Source organism: Meriones unguiculatus, chromosome 15, assembly GCF_030254825.1.
Source record: "Meriones unguiculatus strain TT.TT164.6M chromosome 15, Bangor_MerUng_6.1, whole genome shotgun sequence".
Taxonomy (NCBI): domain Eukaryota; kingdom Metazoa; phylum Chordata; class Mammalia; order Rodentia; family Muridae; genus Meriones; species Meriones unguiculatus.
In genome coordinates this window covers 70,413,839-70,433,445 of record NC_083362.1, presented here as the reverse complement: position 1 = coordinate 70,433,445, position 19,607 = coordinate 70,413,839, and the positions used below count along the sequence as shown (strand labels likewise).

General features: G+C 43.1%; 1 protein-coding gene across 1 annotated transcript in view; it reads left to right on the top strand.

Moving 5' to 3' along the window:
- Positions 1-19,607, top strand: part of Dner (delta/notch like EGF repeat containing) — a 277,351-nt gene that overhangs the window by 165,880 nt on the left and 91,864 nt on the right. The window contains exons 6-7 of the mRNA XM_060368734.1: positions 4,783-4,936; positions 18,475-18,588. Of these exons, the coding sequence (XP_060224717.1) occupies positions 4,783-4,936; positions 18,475-18,588 (268 nt within the window). The remainder of the gene's footprint in view (positions 1-4,782; positions 4,937-18,474; positions 18,589-19,607) is intronic.

Here is a 19,607-nt window from a genome sequence, read left to right as displayed (position 1 = left end):
GTTTCCTACTTAAAGTACTCTGTTGCTAGTGGTCTCACGTAGCTTCAGCCAGCTGCAGTGTCTCTGTAAATACAGTCAAAAGGAAAGCCTAGCATCATGGAAAACCAGATGGGTCCAGAAACTCTTGCTCAAGTGGAGCAGGGATGTCTGTTCCCCAGGACGAGCTGCGAGAGGTAGTACACAGGGAAGGGAACACAGCTTTCACTGAAGGAGAAAGCCACCCGCTTTGACTCCAGCTGTTCTAGTGTCTAAGAAAGACCATGTCCGTGAACTAAAGGAGAGCTGGTTGTGAAGATGAAAAAGGAACTCATTCTCTTCCTTTAACAGAGAGAAACTGTATAAGCCCTGGCAGTTTGATCACATTCAAGGAAGTATTTTATCGTTTGGCCTGTTGCTTGGTTGTCTGATGTTGAGGACTATGGCTGCCCCTCAATTCAGCCACTGTTGTGAAGGGTGTCCTTTTATGGCATAGAAATTGATCTAATGTATAAGGGATAGGTTTTCTTAGAAAGTGTGTCTGCCAGGCGCAGGAGGGCAGGAGTGGAAGGCACTGGAAGTGTAACTATGGATGGAATCAAAGCCAAATAAAAGCCATTTTGCAGAACGACTTTAGTGGGTGTTCCAGGAACATAAAGCTGAATCAATGCTAGGAAACCTAAACATTCAATTTATATAATAACAAGACACAGATGGAGGCAATACTAATTTATTTAGAACCTAAAATGGCATCGATAAAATTCAACAGTCATTGCAGCATCCCACGATGGGGTAAATTCTTCAAACATCTTCAGGATCAAAATAGAGCAACGACTGATATGTCAGAGTTCCAGAGAAGGGTGACTTTGTTATTTGCCATGGATAAATTTTTGTTCTGTTTTGCGTTGGTCAGAAAACTATGAGACTCAGTTAAAAGCTGGCCCATGCAGAGTGCAGGGAATCTTATGAAAGAAGTGGGAGATAGTAAGACCTGGAGAGGAGAGGAGCTCCACAAGGAGAGCAGCAGATCCCCAAAGTCCGGGCACAGGGTCTTTTCTGAAACTGATACTCCACTCATGGAGATGGCCTGGAACCCCTGCACAGAGGTAGCCTATGGCAGTTCATTGTCCATGTGGCCTCCATAGGAATGGGGACAGGGACTGTCTCTGACATGAACTGGTTGACCTGCTCTTTGCTCATCTCTCCCTGAGGGGAGAGCAGCCTTACCAGGAAGACAATGGAGCCAGTCCTGATGAGACCTGATAGACCAGGATCAGAGGGAAGGGGAGGAGGACCTCCCCTATCAGTGGACTGGGAGAGGAACATGGTGGGGGGAAGAGGGAGGGTGGGATTGGGAGGGGAGGAGGGATTGAGGTACAGGGGGGATACAAAGGGAATAAACTGTAATTAATAAAAATAAAAATAATTAAATAAAAAAATCCCCTTACAAAAACTGACCCATGGTAAAAGGTCAGTGTGATGGCTAGTAACAGAATCCTGGCATTTTGTGTCAGGAACTATCACTAGTGAGAAGAGTGGACATCAGGAGAATGGAATGAGGAAGCTCTGTTGTTGACACCTACTAAGACATCTAAATGTATAGAAGTATCATCAAGAGATGTACCACAATGATAAAGTATGGACACCTCTGTCTTCTTCCACGAGGATGGGAAGCACTGTTTTGTGCTGATGGGGTCCTGGATGGCCGTCCTGGAAGTCTCTCTCTAGGATTCCTGGTATACCAGTAATACCAGCACTTAGTAGGCTGAGGCAAGAGGATTATGAATTTAAGATCAGCTTAAACAAAATATTATCTCAAACAACAGCAACAACAACAGTAACAAATATAGAGCAGGAATCTGGGGTAAGGGATGGGAAGAGTGGGTGGGGGACAGAGGTCATAGGTGGGGCTTCGGAAGAGTGGTAGCTCTGTCACTAATTCTGGCAAAACCAGCATAAAGACCTAAATTTGATCCCCAGAACATATAGGTATGGTGATGCTTGCTTGTAATCCCAGTGCTGGGAAAGTGGAGACAAGTAGATTCCTGGGGCTTGTTGGGAAGCCAGCCTAGACTTCTTGTTGAGCTCCAGGCCAGTGAAAGATCCTGCCAAAGAAATAATGGACAGTGCCTGAGAAACCACACCCAAGGTATAGCCTCCTCATGCATGTGCGCACACTTGCACGCACGTACACCAGAATGCCACTAACACTCTCTCCATTCTCAAGTCTTTCCCCTTCCCAGCAATACCTACCCATTTTCAGGACTTGAGGAAAGAGCCAAGAAACGTCCTTTTGTTCGTTTATATCTTAAAAAACAAAAACAAAAACTGTTTTATCCAAGTAGCTCTATTTTATTATAATAATAGCAGGGCACGACATAATAGGAAGGCAAATACAAATGTGCTAAGCTTTGGGTAAATTTTGGGGGCCATGTAACCTTCCAGGTTGCCCTCTGTAAAGCAGTGGTCACACACATTTTATACTCATCACTCTTGCTGGTTTTTCTTTTTCTTTTTTTGACTGTTCTGTATGTGCTGCCATTCCTACAGACCCATGGGCTTTCGTGACAACAGATCTGCATATCACAAAGGCAAACTTTAACATCTTTTCACTTTTTATTGTTTAATAACTTCATACACGCATATAATTCATTTTGATTAAGTCTACCTCATTTTCTCCTCCAGTGTCTTTCCACTGCTGTTTCCTCCCAACTTAATCTATTCTTTCTATGTTTTTGGAAACTCACTGTCTACTTGGCACTGCCTGTACGTATATGGGTGTGGGAGCGTCTCCTGGAGGCCATCAGGAGCTTTACCCCTGGAGAAGCCTGCCTTTCCCTCCCCCAGCAGCCATCAGTTGCCGATGGCTCCTGAGCCAGGGGTGGGGTCTCATGGGCTCCTCCATCCACGCGGAGATGTTGGCTGAGTTGATCTTGTGCAGTCTTGTTCATACAGTCGTAGCTGATGTGAGTCTGTGTTCAGCGGTTCTGCTGTGTCCGGGGAATACTGTTTTACTGTAGATATCCATTAACTCTGCCTCTTACATGCTTTCAGCCCAGCTTCACTAATAGCCTTCTCTTTTGCCTCCCTTCATCTTCATAGTGATCTACATTGTTTTTTGTAAGCTCAGGTCACACACACACATGGACGCACACGTGCACGCGCATTCTTAAATATAAAAATACAGCCTTCCTCAGTCTGTATAAAGTTTCTTGTGCATGTTTTCGGGGCTGATCACTTGGTATTGGATAACCTAGTGGTGTGTCTTTCCTGGGAAGACTGTTGTTCACATTTTTATCATTCCTTAGTTGCTTGTAGTTCTTTGTCTAGGGTTGAGGCCTTATGAGTGTCCCTGTTAGGATGCCTATTGCTGTCATCCTTGTCCAGATTGTCTTTAGTCAGCCTTGTTGGTGAGAGCTCATAGGTGTAGCTTCTTTGACATTTCTAGGAGACACAGGCTCACAACAAATTTCCTGTTTCTCTGGCTCTTACAATGTTTCCATTCTCTCTTCTGCAACTGATCCCTGAGCCTTACATGCAGGGGTTGTATTGTAGATGTATTAGCAATTGTGGGGCTCTGCAACTCTGCAGGTTAATGTCTGTGTTTTTCCGTACCAGCCTCTGCTTGTTGCAAAGAGAAGTGTCCTTGATGAAGGGTGAGACGATACTCACCTGTGGATATAATGATGAATATTTAGAATATAGTTAGGCATTATGCTGGTTTAGTAAAGCAGTGTTGTCCTCCAAGATCTGTGACTTCACTAGGTAGCTGGCTAGGTTTCCAGAGCCAAGCATAATTTCCCTCCTGTTGAATAGGTCTTGAATTCAATTAGAGAGCTGTTGATTGCTGTTGAGCTGTGCCTCTATTGCAGGCTTAGGGTCATGGTGCCATGCTGCTGGCGATTGTGGTTCATCGACATCATGACTGGGTATGACTGTTGGGTGCTTCCCTTCTTTGCAAGCTTGCATGGCATTTCTGGTGCCATGAAAGCTAGTCCTTAGGGAGGAGGCTTTCAAATCAGACTCGGCTCTTGTCCTCTGGGAGCTGTGTCTTCAACAATAAGGACTTAGGACAGTCCAGTTTTAATTGGACTTTTTAGGAACTTCAGACATAAAGTTTCAAATCTAAGTCTGGAGTTTGAGTTGTAGTACATATTAAGTACATATTAAGGTCATGTGTCTAATAAATAAAATGAAATGCTTCTTGAATTGCCCACCCATAACTGACACATATCCGTTCTCCAGAGAGACTATGGGACATTTTAAAGTTTCTTTATATTTTTTTCTTTGCTCCCAGGGACTCAGTCAGGTTGTACTTTGAGATCAGTTTATAAAGTGATTTAGTGAGTCCTCTTGGTGCACTGGAAAGATGAGCCAAATAGGACATTTGGTAGCATTTGGGGTGTGAGTACCATCTCTGCTGAAGATCTGAGCTGGTTGGCATGGTACTTAATTGGGATGGCTAAAGCATGGTATACTTTGGCAAAGCTGCCATTACCATGGGTCAGCGAAACGTCATTTCTAGTTTAAAACAAGTTGTTCTTTCTATTTCTATTTTAGGAAGATTGAAAGTGGTTGGGATAAATATGAATAAGCTATAAAAATAAATGTCCAAAATTAAACTGCAAAGAGCCACGTACTATTTCTCACATAACACGATTTAAAGAGATTACGACATAAAATCGGGTGATTAAATCATTCAGCATATAAAAGGACACAGGAATTTTGAACCTTCAGTTTTGCCCAAAGCATATGTTTTAGAGTAATGCATTCAGGTATAACATACTCTGTCTTTTTGTGCCGTAGGCAACTTTTTCCTGCACCTGCGAGGACCAGTACATTGGCACGTTCTGTGAAGAATTCGATGCCTGCCAGAGAAAACCCTGCCAGAATGAGGCAAGCTGTGTTGATGCCAATGAGAAGCAGGATGGGAGCAATTTCACTTGCCTTTGCCTTCCTGGTAAGATTTACTTAGTCACTAGTCATCGGCTGTCTCTCTGGAGAACGGATATGTGTCAGTTATGGGTGGGCAAACAATACCTTGTCCAGCTGCTGGACAAGGGGCTCTCATTTGAACTTACCAGGCTGCATATACTTAAGGACTGGAGAAAGTGCACATGGGCTGAATATTAAAATAAAATATCAGAATTGCATAGTACCATACTTATCAACAGCTGTAAGTTGTTTTAACACACGGCCTTTTAACAAGGCAGCGGTGCTATTTTTCTGAATATTATGTCTCGCCCCCTCCCCCAGATTTCCAAGGAATGTCCTGTTTTACATCTTGATGTCACTGCACGCTGTTTGCAGCTTAGGCGGGTTTCAAAATGAACTGAATGGCCTTGCTGGCTTGCACATCGTGCTGTGAGGTCCCTTTCGGAGGTGTGTTACCTGCTTGAGGTTGTTTAGCTACAGGAGACTCATCCCGTGGAAGCTTGCTATTTAGTGGGATTTCAGAACATGTTGCGGAAGCTATTTAAAAGCTTTTTTAAAGAATTCTTGATACTGTCATATGTGCATATAATGAGAGATGATTGTATCTGTCTCCCCCTCCTCTCCGTTCCCCTGGGATCTCCCTCCACATGCTCACTTCCCAACTACGGATTCTTTAACATGCTGTGAAAAATAGTTCACCAAGTGCAGTTAGTCTGCCCATAGCCGCACGTGAGCGGGGCCAGCCACATGAGCTGGGAAAACCACCAGTGGCCGCATCTTCAACAAAATGAACGATTCTCCTTCCCCAGCAGCTCGCAATGCCAACAGCCCCCTCAGCTAGGGCTGTGACCTCACTAGAAGATGGGCTGGCTTGGTTTGGTGAAGGTTTTGTGCGTGCAGCCAGTTATGGCTTGTGAGATTTTTCTTTTTGATCCGCAGGCAATCTAGAGGTTATGAATATGATGGATTAGGGTTTGAGTTGATTCAATAACAAGCACTTGTGTTTTTGTTTGTTTGTTTGTTTTCACTTGATTTTTAAAACAATAACTTGTAAGCAGGACTTTTCCACTTACTGGGAAAAGTCATGGTTTTAAGAAAAGCCATGCACATCTCTGAACAATGTAAAATGAGTTCCATATTACTGTTCAAATTTGTATTTTGAGAAAAAAATGTTATTAGCATGTATGATTGATATTTCTCTTGAAACGGGCAATACTTTCAGCAAGAAGGCCATCAAAGATATCAAATACTGCAGGAGAATCTAACAGGAGGTTTCTGAATTTGAAATGAATTGAATCAGGCTTTTACTAAGTTCTTGGTAATCTCTCATTGTCTGGTTCCAATGTGGGCCTTGTGATTTGAACTGATAAATCAGTTCTCTTTGGGTCTTGGCCTGCCTAGCTCTGGGGAAAGAACACACACAACTCTCTCCATTGTGCCAAGGCCCTTGTTTTGGTAGCAGGAAGGAAATGCATGACTAAAATAAAATTTAACTTTTTAAAACCAAGTTTTAGTTTTTTAAATCTTTCTGATATCAAGAATATATTTTTTTTCCACAAAGGAGCCATGTTTTTCCTGAAAAGAATAGCTGTGATACACATTCACAACTGTCACTGCCAAAATATTATTAGCATCTTGCAAAAAATTTCCATACTGCTTCAGAGCACCACATAGTTCTGACTAATCAGTGATATTTAGCCTATTTTTAAGAACTCATCATTGCTGAGGCAAGCATAGCATGTTGGACCATCAACTTTACCTTGAAAACACTGATGGCTGGAGGGTCAGTGCTTGCAGCTCCTTCTGGGGACGAATTCCAGCATCTACTGGGTTCTTACCCACAACCTAAGGAGTGTGTGTAGGTGGATCATGGTGCTGTGTTTAAAGATGGTCGATTCAGTGTTGTAGGCTGGAAGACATTCAGATCTTTCCTCTATATGTGTGAAGTCTGGAGGCTGAAGGACACATTCAAGTTCACAAGGCCTGTGGGAGAAACTGAGGCAAAACCCCATCAGGCTGTGCTCATCCATGAGTCAGAGAGCTTTTCTCTGCATACCAATGGGTCCTCAGTTTTCCATTCACTCTGTGAACAGTAGAAGGTTCCAGTGGTTCTGACCAGTAGGAAATGCACTGCCCTTGGTGGCATTGTCTTTCTCAGGACTGGTGACAGCACCAGCGGAGACAAAACCAAAATTATGTGGCACACGGGCTATCAAGGGGGCCTTTCTGACTTACCTCCTAACCTTCCTTAAAGCCCTGGTAGGTCTCCACATCTTTAAAATAAAGGTTTATGCAAGAATCATCCATTCATCCAACAGTTATTGAGCAAATGCGTGCAATATGGCAGGTGTTCTCTGGGTTCCGTGGATATAACCGTTAAAGTCTTTGTGCACACTGAAGCCATAGTTTAGGGTGGAGATGGCTAAAACACATGCATGCATGTATATATGTGTGTACTATGGTATCTGTATGTGTGCTTACATGTATGTTTGTGTATATGTGTATGTAGTCAATAGAAATAAGTAAGTTGTGATAGGTTCAATGAGGAAGCAAAATGCAAAGAGAGAGAATCGGGCTGAGACTGAAATAAGAGACCCCAACGAGATGAGCTTGTGAGCCACGTGAATGTCAGTGGGAAGAAAATGTCAGGTCTACACACATGCTGCGGCCTGCATGCCTGTGCTTCTCAACGCCAGTATGTTGAGATGGAATCACCAAGAAGATGGTATTAGAAGGTAGTAGAGGTGATTGGTCACGGTGTGATGCACTCATGGATGGAGCTGCTGTCCCTATAAAAGAAGCCCCTGCCTTCCTTTCTGCCATGTTAGGACATATAGAAAGCATCATTTATGAGGAAAAGGACCTGAGAAGACGCTGATTTTAGATTACTCGGCCTTGAGCTGTGTCAGCATGATACTGGCGGCATTTACTGGTTCCCAGTGTGAGGTACTTAGCTCCAGCAGCCTGAATGGACTAAGAAAACACACAAGGCCCTGGGATAGCAACTTGCCTCGAGCGTCTGTGGAACAGGGTTGCAGAGCATAAGAGAGCCAGGGATGAGATGTGGAGCTCAGACAAAGCTGTACCAGCTCACAAGGACAAGCAAGGATCTTGCCCCAAGGATGATGGAGGCCTTTGATGGCCAACTTCAGTGGGCCCTGTGATGCCCCTCTTGGAAATGCCGCTCTGGAACTGGGTGAATGACACCAGTAGGAATGCTGAGAAGATGGCTAGGAGACTTGGCCAGTCAGGCGGCATATAAGCACAGCTGTCCTGCTGCCTGTGGAAGTAGTAAGTGTGAAGAGGGACGTATCTGAGGGTAATGCTGATAATACTTTCTGGCAAGCTGGATAGGAAGTATGACTGCAGTGAGAAATTGTGGATGACATCTTTAAAAAAATAACACCTCATTGACATATCATCCATCTATATATTGAAATATATAATTCAGCGTTTTTTTATTTTTTACTATATTCAGTGCTGGGTAATTATCATTACAGTAAGTTTTAGGACATTTCATCACCTCAAAATATGTGTTCTGTTCCTTGCTGGTATCACCCGATCCTAGTTTTTCTCCAACCACCAGCTATGGGCAACTTTCTACCTCATAGATATTTCATATAAATTTAGTTATACAATAGGCAATGTTTATAAACAACGTTTTCCATAGAATACAATGCTTCCAAGGCTCATCCTTGACATGTTGTGGTTGGGTACCGCTTTCTTCTTACTGCCTGTGAAAATCCCCCGAGTAGACACAGCGTTCTTTGGTCATTTACTCATGTCCGCATGGCTGCAGGCTCCTGTGGGAAATGCTGCTGTGTTCCTCCCAAGGTATACCCTCACTTGGGCGTTTCCTTCACCTCATCTTCTGATTTTGTTCCTTTCCTCTTCTTCACCGTATCCCATGTCTGCCTCTACCTCTCCTACTTCCTATCCGCTAGGGTCTGAAGCCTGCTCCCCTCACCCCATTAAGAACCCAGCAAATCACCCCTGCCTCTGTGTTTACCTTTTCTCCCCACTTTCTTCTTTCCCTTCCTCTTCTTTATCTTGATCTCCAATTCCCTTTGTTCTTCCTCTCTCCTCCTCTTCCTTTGCCTCTGGTACACATTGATCTGTTTGACTGCTGATTTCCCAAATGAAATCACCTGCTTGCTCACAGTCATGTCCGTTTCATGGACCTGCTTCTCCAGGGTCAGTGGTCAGCGGCATCTCCTCTCTAGTCCTCACTCTGCCCACGGTGCTAATCTCTTTAGAAGCCTTCTTTGTGTCCTTTGCAGAGCCCCACAATGTGTCCATTCTCCAGAGTTTTGGCCTCACCCCCCCTTTCCATTTTAGCCACTCTCCTGGGCCTTTGGTAGCAATTTCTCATTCCGAGCTGTCACCACGAGGACGGAATCCAGACCCTCTTTCCAGTCTGGCCTCTCACCTCTGCTCTGGCAGCATTATCGGACTTGGCATTGATGCATCTGCTCACTCCTGCTGGTGTTCTCTCTCTCTCTCTCTCATTGCTCAGGCTGGATGCTGGACCTTGACAACTCTGCTTTTCTCTCATTTATCCCTGGACAGTCACCAATTCACCTTATTTATGAAGATTCCCTATCTGACTCTTTCTTCCCACCCCATCACTACGGCCCTGATTCAAACTGCTGTCATCTGCTGCCTGAGTAATGGTGACAAGCCTCTGCCTCCCGACATTCCTTCTGCTTTTCTCATGGTTGCTCGTGATACTTGGGAAGCCCAGGCCTGGGATTACTGAAGAGATGCTCTGGGCTGAAAAGGGCAAAGCCACTGCCCCGTGTTGTTTTGTTTGTTTGTTTGTTTGTTTTCATGACCTTGGGAAATGCTTTGCTTTGGGTCTCTATCCAAACTAGGGAATAGTACTCAGCGGCCACACTTCTCTATCTGGCCTTGGACAATGATATAAGAGAAAGGTGAAGAACAGAAATCTTTTCTCCATCCCTCCATTCTGAGCCCGGTTGTAAGGGCTTCATTTTGGCTCTTGAATGTCATCCAGCCCAGAGGCATCCACTGGAGAAGACCACTCAGACACAGGTTCAAGCCAATAGAAAGTCTTTATTAGCTGGCCGGCAACTACACTGGGTGTCGGGACCTCCACACAGTCCCAAGCCTTCTTCAGGGTGAGCTTTCAAGTGCAAACACCACATCTGGGGCTGACATACTTCAGTTAACAAGACAGTTAGCCAGAAGCAGAACTACAGAGGCCAAAAAGGTTAGTACACTTAGGGGCTTTACCTGAACTATGGACTTGATTGGATTAGGTCTTTGTTGCTGTTTTGGCAGTGGTACTTCCATCCCATAGTTTCAGTTGTGCTAAGATCTCGGGGCCTCTGACACTTTGCTTCCCAACCCCCAATTCGGTAATCTGAGTAATCTACAAAATTCCAAAATGAATAGCATTCATGTTTTATATTAAAAGAATGTTTGCCAGTCATCTCCATAGTTAGTAGATACACCGTGTTAGAATAATCTAGAAGGCTGCTTCTTCTTCTTCTTATCTTTCCATTTGTTTTGAGAGCAGTGTGTGTAGAGGTCGGAGGATGGACACCTCAGATATCACTGCTCATCATCCACCTTGAATGAGAGCCTCTTGTTAGCTCTTATGTACACGTGGCTCTTGAGCGTCTGGAAATTCTCCCACCTGCACATTCCACCTCGAAGTAGGAGCACAGGATTATAGACATACACGCCTCAACTGGCTTTATGGGTTCTGGGGAATCTGAACTCTTCACACGTGTTCAGCAAGTGGACTACCCACCGAGCTATCCCACCATCCTTGAATGGCTCCTCAGGCTAAAGCCTCTAGGCCCACCTGGGATCCTGTCTCAGCAGATGAAGGATGCTGCTACCTAGCAAGCATCTGACGGATTCTCCAAGGCGATGCTAAGGTGGATCACACTTACAGTACCACTGTTCTAATTTGCCTGTGAAGAACTGGAGCTCGAATGATAATAGGCTCTACTGTCATTCATTCACAAAACACAGAGCCACTTAAGACACAGTGGCAGCCAGGCCCTGTGCGAGCTGCTGTGGACTTCAAGGCACCTGCTTCTCAGATCTCACTTAGTATCTTGAGAGCTAGGCATCTTTAGCCGCATTTTGCCGATGATGGAAGTGAAGGTTGTTAAGACTTGGATGGACATAAGCTTGCCATCCCGAACCTTTGTTTTCCTAAACCACTATCCTTTTCTCTCTCTACTTCCTGCATATTTGGTTAATGGATGTAATTGCTTTCTTTCAAACCTTGAGATTAAGGTTTTTTTAATTTATTATTTATTTTTTATTTATTACAATTTATTTACTTTGTATCCAGCTGTAGCCCCCTCCCCCCGACCCCTCCAGTCCCACCCTCCCTCCCACTCCTCCCATACTCCTCCCACTGAGTCCACTGATAGGGGAGGTCCTTCTCCCCTTCTATCTGATCCTAACCCTATCAGCATTGTGTTCTTCTGTGGCCTGGCAAGGCCCTGTAGGGGGAGGTGATCAAAGAGCCAGCCACTGAGTTCATGTCAGAAACAGTCCCTGTTCCCCTTACTATGTTCCCCTTACTAGGGAGCCCACTTGGACACTGAATTGCCATGGGCTACATCTGTGCAGGGGTTCTAGGTTATCTCCATGCATGGTCCTTGATTGGAATATCAGAGATTAAGTTGTTTTTTTTTTTAACTCTGCTGAATGCCAAGCTTTCTTTCATACTTTTATTTATTTCATTATATATTTATTTCACACATTCCCATTTTAGTTATATGTTACTGATTTGCCTTTCATGAGCCATATATATCTTTCTTTCTTTACCTTTGGGTTTTAACTTAGGTTTAAACATGTTTGGTTTTCTCCTGCCAGACCATCTTTCCCTCTGAATAATTTTTGCCTTCCCACATTGAGATTGCATGCACCAAGATGGAATACCTCAATGGCACACAGATTCCTGCTATTTACTTATTGTTCAGCATGCTAATATTAGGCACTGTATCTCAGCAGCTGTGGCTCAGACCCTGGCACTGGCTGCTCAGACCCCACAGGGTAAGATCTGAAGCCAGTGGGCTCTCTTGGTACCATGAAGCTTTCCATTCAAGTGGAGCTTCACTCCACTGCACAGGCTGGATTATAAAAAAGATCAGGCACACTAAAAATAGATCTCACTTTAATTCCCACCTTGGAAACCTTCAGAACAGTACTCCAAAGAAACAATTAGATTCTCCCTCACAGAGCCAAAGCAGCAAGGGGGATGTTTTTCATTTCAGTAGAAGAACTGTGCAATACATTTCTTACGTATAAACAATTGTGCTAGGGAGGGAGGTGAATTTGTTTTTCTTATATGCTTGTGATTCATCCTTGACCTCTGAAAGGTTTCTTTCATTTGCAGGGGTCAGGCAGTGTGGCTATGACAGGTGGGTGGATGGGGTAGATTTTGTTATTCTGTCGAAGTCAAAATATACTACTTACCTGTACTTTTCTCTCAGTCATTTTGCCAACAAAAGGGAAACAACCATTCTTTTTCTGTATACTACTAAATTTTAAGATACATTTTATACCAAAATATAAAGTAGTATAAAATCAAGTTTTCCAAAGATGATAGATACCGTATAATGTTAATGGTTAGTGAGCGGATTTATACTCTGATGTTTTCTTTATATCTGCCTGGTGTTTATATCACGAGCAGGCTCTGCCAGCGCATACCTCCTGTGTTATATGCGATTTGGTTCCGCTAACATTACTCGTGCTCAGACTTCTATAGAAGCACCGAGGCTCAGGCTAGCTTCCTCAGGTGATCCACGCATCTCTGAAGGCAGCCTCATACATCCTCGACTCACACTGATTCCTCACATCTTTGTTCTACTAAAACGTTCTCTAAAGCAAAAAAGAAAACCTGTGGCTCCCAGGCAGTACCTCCAAGCTGCCCTTTTTGAACCAGTTACTTTATTCTGAACATCTCAGTGGTAATTTCCTCAGTAACATAATTCCTGGAGTCAAATAATGTGTTTTAAAATGGTCTCTGATTTGGAGATATTATAAGGTGCTCCTAGGGTTCCGATTATCCGAGATGCTCTGGGCACGCTCTCTCTGGTTCAGACGTGAGTGGCTCTGTGTAATGGCAGGAGGAGGGATTGGGATGAACATAAGCGTTTTCAGTCTGAAAGGATAACATTTCTCTTACCTTGGGTTTCTAGCCCTGGCATAGGGCCATTCTGAACCAGATGGTTCTTTGTGGTGGGGACTGTCATGTTTTAAGGATGTTTGGCAGTACTCCATACCCACTAGATGTCAGCGGCATCGTTAGCGATCAGACACTGAACAGTGGTCACCAGACACTCCAGTTGGCCCTGGGGGAGAATCAGCTCTGTCACTGTTCTATTGCTGTGAAGAGGCACAATGACCAAGGCAACTTTTATGAAAAGAAAGTGTTTAATCTTGGGCTTGCTTATGGTTTCAGAGATTCAGTCCATTACCATCAGGCAGGCGAACGAAAAGACATGGTGCTGAATTAGCAGTTGAGAGCTTTACATCCTGAGAGCAGAAGGCAGGGACAGTGACACTGGGCCTGGTGTGAGCTCACCCCAGGGATGCAGCACCTTCAACAAGGCCATGCCTTCTAACCTTCCCCTCAGAGTTCAAATGGGGACTAATCATACAAATATATGAGCCAATAAGGGGCATTCTCGTTCCAACTACTACAGTGCTTTAAAAGACGCAGTGATTTTAGAGGAAAACCCCAAATAAATGGACTCATTCTTTGAATAATTATTTGTGCTGGGAAATGTCTTAAGTTATGGGACTCTAGGGATTAATAAGACAAAGTCCCGATTCTCAAGGAGTCGAGGATGCAAGTGTTAGGCAAATGCATTCATGTTCATCAGATGTTCGTATATAGAAGTGAATGAATGAGAAGATCGTATCAGGTAATGGTAGGTCTAAAGAGAGGGAGCACGGTCCCTGGGGATAAAGGCTGCTCTTGGGATCTTTTAGGTGTAGAAGTAATAAATATATGCATATGGTGACAAGATTGAGAGAAAAGGAGGCCAGAGCCTCAGGTTCAAGTTGGTGCCTTCTAAGCTTAGATTTAACGGACAGGGAAGTCTCAAAAGTATGCAGAGTCCAAGTGAGTAACCAACCACATAGAGTGACAGAGGCTGAGGTCTCAGATGTCCTAAAATGGTTTGTGTGCCAGAGAAGACTATCAGAAATTTTCTTTTTTGGACAACAAACTGGCTCAGTGTGTAAAGGTACTGCCAAGACTAATGACCTGAGTTCCAATCTCAGGACCCTAATGCTGGAAAGGAAAGAACTGACACACACAAATTATTTTCTGACCCTCCCCCTCAATTCATTGTGGCATGTGTGTATGTATATACACACCCACACCTCCCCCACACAGACAGGCACGTACCTACACAGACACACACACACAAATTGTAAAAAATAACAAATTAAAAAGGAAAGGAGTTATCCTTTAATTCTCTTAAGAGAATTAAATTTAAATAGTGATTTCTGAGGTCTGTTTAACATCTCAATGAGATCTAACGACCTCATATTTCAATTTAAAATTCATTCGTGAAGAAAATCATCAGTTAGCCAGTTTAACGTTGTGATTGGAATCATGTCTGACAGGTCCTCTCAGACACCGCATCTCTTCAGTTGTGATCTGTTTAAGCTCGGCATCCCCACATGCCATATTAGCCTGACCCAACCTGAAGTGGCAACAGCATGGCTTGAACAGGCCCGACACCGCTCTTTCTGTATTGGGTTTGTGTGAGTTACCTGACCAGAAGCAGCAACCTAGAGGGGGAAGGGTTTATTTTGGCTCACAGTTTGAAGGGATACAGTTCATCATCGAGGGGAAGGCATGGTGACAGGTGGCGTGGCAGTGGTGGAGGCTTATAGCTGGGACTTTTCACCTCCTCACCTCCTGGTAAAGGAGGACATGGAAAGCAGACAAGAAGTTGGCCTGAGATAGAAAGTCCTAAGGTTTTGTGTGGTGATTAATTTCCTACAGCCGAACCATCGCCTGGGGACCAAGTGTTCAAGCAGATGAGCCTAAGGGGACGTTTATATTCAGATCACAACACACTTCTGCCTCTTTCTGGGGTTAAAACTCATACAAGTAAAGGAAAAGCTTTACTGTTCTGAGCCTTTTTCATATTTTGACCCACATAATGTGGAGCTAGAAGATTCACAAAACTGGGTACCCAGGACAGTTCTCCTTGTCAGGAGGATGAATGCATACAGGTCATGTCTTTCTTTTTGGTCCTTTCCAACAGCATGTGATTATAAGCCCATAGTCTACCAATGCCTCCATGATGTTTACAACTCAAAGCCCTTGAGTTCAAGAAACATGATTGCTTCAATGTTCTGATATTTCCAAGCCTGACTAAGGTCAAAGCTAATTAACTTCCTTCTGTGCTTGACTGGATTTAATGTTCGTGTGTGTGTGTGTGTGTGTGTGTGTGTGTGTGTGTGGCTTTGTGTGGCTTTGTGTGTGCTGTACTCATGTGTACATTTTTGTATGAGTGTGTTCATGTGTGCAAGCCACAGGTGAATGTCGAGTGTCTTTTTCAATCATTCTTCCATTTTAATTCTGGATCCTAGTCTCTCACTAAATCTGGACCTCATCTGCTTATCTCTGTCCAGAGAGTTCCAGGGACCCTACTGTCTCTGCCTCCCAGCACAAGTTTCCTGAGCACACACTATCAGGCCTGGCTCTAGGTAGACACTGGCATCTTAATTCAGTTCCTCATTCTTGACTGAGAGATCACCCTACCTCTTACATGATTCTAGAGGCAGCTTCATTGCCTTTCTAGTTGATCTTCTACTCTGTTATATAGTTTATTTCTAAGTCTTTGCTGACTTTATTTTCTGATCCTACAGATAGATGAATGTTTAATCTTGACTCCTCCACTTCCTCAACCTCCCCCAAAGTTGGTGTCTAACTTTCTTCAGCGATGTGTTTATTAGATGACATTAAGTTAGTTAACTTCCTTCTGTGCTTGACTGGTTTAGTGTTCGTGTGTATGTGAGTGTGTGTTCAGATATTTTGTTCCTCCTTTGTGTAGTGCAGTGGTATTTTTTAAATCTGTATTTTACTCATGCTTTTACCCAGTTCCAGGCTAGTGTGAATCAGATACTAATAAGATGTGAGTCGTTTGGTGAGTTTAAGAACAGAATGAGGCCAAGTGGTTGCAGCGTGGTGGTTAGTGGGGAGAGTGAACAAGGAGGAGGAAGGTAGGAGCCAGACCATGTCTTATCTTTTAGCCACTGACTAGTTTTCTTCTAAACCCTTTGGGAAGCCACTGGAGGAGTTTATATATAGGTATTACTATAAATAAGTTACTGTAAGTAAATTGCACCTTAAAATGTTTCTCTGCCTAATTCTGTGTGGAGGATGCATTGAAAGAAAGCCAGTGTAAAGTGATGGTCTGGGAAACTGGTGCTGGAGTCCTGAGGGACAGTGATGTGTGGGCCTAGATGATATAGGTGTGATGGGGCTGTGACAGATAAACTTTTGATATTAATCCATGTTACTTAAACGGGATTGTTGGGAGTGGGAGGGAGACAAGTGAGTAATGAGGTGAATATGATCAACATGGAAGCAGAGATGAAAATGTAATGCAATCTAGTCTGTATAGTTAATGTATGCCAATAAAATTTTTAAATGTTTAATAAAGTTTATAAACGAAGCTAAACGTTAATTAGTGAGGACATTAAAAATCAATCTTTAAAAACATTATGTGTCCTTTTGCAAAGGACACATAATGAAATATTTACAGGAGAAATGAAATTTGTTTTATGATATCCTTATGAGGAGGCTCTGAGGAGACCAGATGACATTACATGAAAATGTGAATGGGGCTTGAAGCTGGCTGATGAGTGTGGAGAGTTGGATCTTAGGCTCTCCATGTTTAACTATGTTTGAAATTTCACATTGTTCAAAGCACAGGTCATTAAAATGTTCTTCTCTGTATCATCTCTCTTCCTTCTTTTTAAAAATGGGGCTGCCACTATGTAGCCCAGGCTGCCCTGGAATTTGAGATACTCCTGCCTCAGCTTCCCGAGATAACAGGTGGGAGCTGCCACGTTCTGTTTTCTTTCTAGGCCTTAGTGACTTAGGAATAGCTGTGTTTAACGGCTTGCATCCCAAGAGTTTCAATCTCTGGTGACTGCAAATTATTTAATCTTTCTCATCCTCATTTTTTTTATTTTTAAAGGAAGAGAATGGGATAGGAGAGTGGAGTGTGTGTATGATTAGACTAATAATTGACCTCAGAGTTGTCATGAAGAGGAATGATATAGATATATGAATGATACATTGCCTAGGTAAACAAATATTGTTTTTAACCAAATGTTTGTGCCAATTCCCCTTACAAGCATACTGTCTCCCGCTTTGAATCTAGAGCTTTCACTTGAAGGCACATTCTTGCTGTGATGTCATACTGAAAGATTCCTTTTAGAATTCTGAAGTAGTTAGCTTCTCGTCTTGGTGTTGGGAGTTTAGTCTACAGGCTGGTCTCATTCCATACCTTGTCAATAACCGGAAACTTCTTGGCTTGTTTGAAGTGAGTGAGGAGGAGTTGGTTGGGGTTGCTGAAATGATGGCCTGCGTTCACTTTCTGTAATCCACACTAACTTGGCAGGTAACCGTGGCTCAGGCAGATCACCTCTCAGTTCGTGGACTGAGTTTTCCAGGTCTCAGCTGTGTCCTCTGACAAAAGCCTTTCAAAACTAATCACCCAGGAAGGCAGTGTTCATGGAAACTTACAGAATACTACCACAGATTATAATTGTGTAGAAGATATATCTGATTAAGATTAAAATAACAGGAATCTTGTCCAGACTCTTCAGTGATCCCATCACTCAAACATCACACTTTCTTTTGCTTAGTATTTTTCTTGTATTTTCCACTTTTTTCTTGAGCACCACCCACTCTGAGATGAACATTTTAGTGTTTTATTTTCTTTAAACTTGGCTCTCTGGAGGCCTTTGTTTTTAAAGTGAGTTAAAACTCTGGGATTTATTTAAAGCCTCCAGGCTGCCCAGGGTGTTCCAGGAGATTTACAGCCTGCTTTTCCCATCGCTTGCCTGCGACTCTGTTACTATCCCACAGATTACCTGGAGGCTGGCTTCATGGAAAAGAGAGAGCTGGATTTATGATCCAAAGACGTATCAAGAATAATATCTCTTTGTCTTTAGAATGAGAGCACAGCTACAGAATTAACACAGGTGGCTTCTTTTCTTTCTAAATATTATCTATTAAAATATTTAATAACTCTTGTATAGTGGTAGGAAGGGGACTCGAGGGAGGTAGACCTCATCTCTGTCCCAGGGAACTGCACGCCAGTGGGACACTATCCTAGGGACAGTGGAATTCAGTCTTCGCTTCTGAAACTTCCAATGATATAAAACTACACAGGATCAAAGAGTGTCCGAGATGCTCTCATGCAAGGTTGCTGCTTTTAAGGGTGTATTCTGGTTGAGTGCCTCAATTTGAAGGTGACTGGTGGTTTTTGAATACCAGGTCTTGAACAATGGCATCTTCTTTTTCTGCAGGCTATACTGGAGAGCTTTGCCAGTCCAAGATTGATTACTGCGTCTTAGACCCATGCAGAAACGGAGCCACATGTGTGTCCAGCCTCAGCGGGTTTACCTGCCAGTGTCTGGAAGGTAAGATGCCATGGAGTACTTTTGGAATGATTTCCATTTTCCACTTCAAGTCATGAACTCTTTTGACCCATACTTCTAGTTTCTAAACACTCTGTATAAGAGAATATATAAAGAGAGAGAGAGAGAGAGAGAGAGAGAGAGAGAGAGAGAGAGAGAGGAGAGAGATCAAAACCAAAAGATGACCCCTCACTTTTGTTGTTCTTTTATTTATTGAGAAATGGTCTTACATAGCCCAGGCTGGCCTCAAACTTGCTATGAAGCCTAAGATGACTAAATTCTGGATCTTTCTGCCTCTACCTCTCGAGAGCTAAGATTATAGGCATGCATTGCCATGTCCAACACAGGTTCTCTTTATAGCTGCATTTGAATATAGACAACCCAGAAATTTTGGTCATTTTGACATATACATATATAGTACTTATATATATGTGTTTTGTATATATATATGTATGATAATCATATATGTTAGCTAACATAGTAAAAGAGAGCCTAATAGTGAAATTCTACTCAAGAGTTCTATTTGGCTTGACTTGTTTTAGCTCCTGTACAATTTCACATTAAAAACATCCAACATAAAAACTGCTGTTTTTGTGCTTTGCAGCAACTTTATAACATCTTAGAAAAATTAAGCCACCTGGAGAGTCCTATCTTTAGGGCTTTTTTTTTTTTAATTTTAAAAGATGGGTTTACTGGTTAGAAAAAAGCAGTCAGGTAATAGAAAGTAGAGCTTGGCATTAAGGAATGGCTTGTTGCCATTTCTGCTGTGAGGAGATTACTCTAAATCCTTAATGTTGTAAGAACAACGCAGTGGTAGAGTTTTTCTTGCTTAAAACTGTCAAGTAGGCTCCTGACTCACAGACATAACAGAGGCAACTACTTAAGTGTCTCACACTCTGCAAAGGTTAAACATAGACCCTTTGCAGAAGGGCCACACTTTAATACTTTGAAACACCCTCAGCTGTCCCTGGCTAAGATCTTGGCTCCTCTTTAATGCTGGGGTTCCCATGAGCTACCCCCGG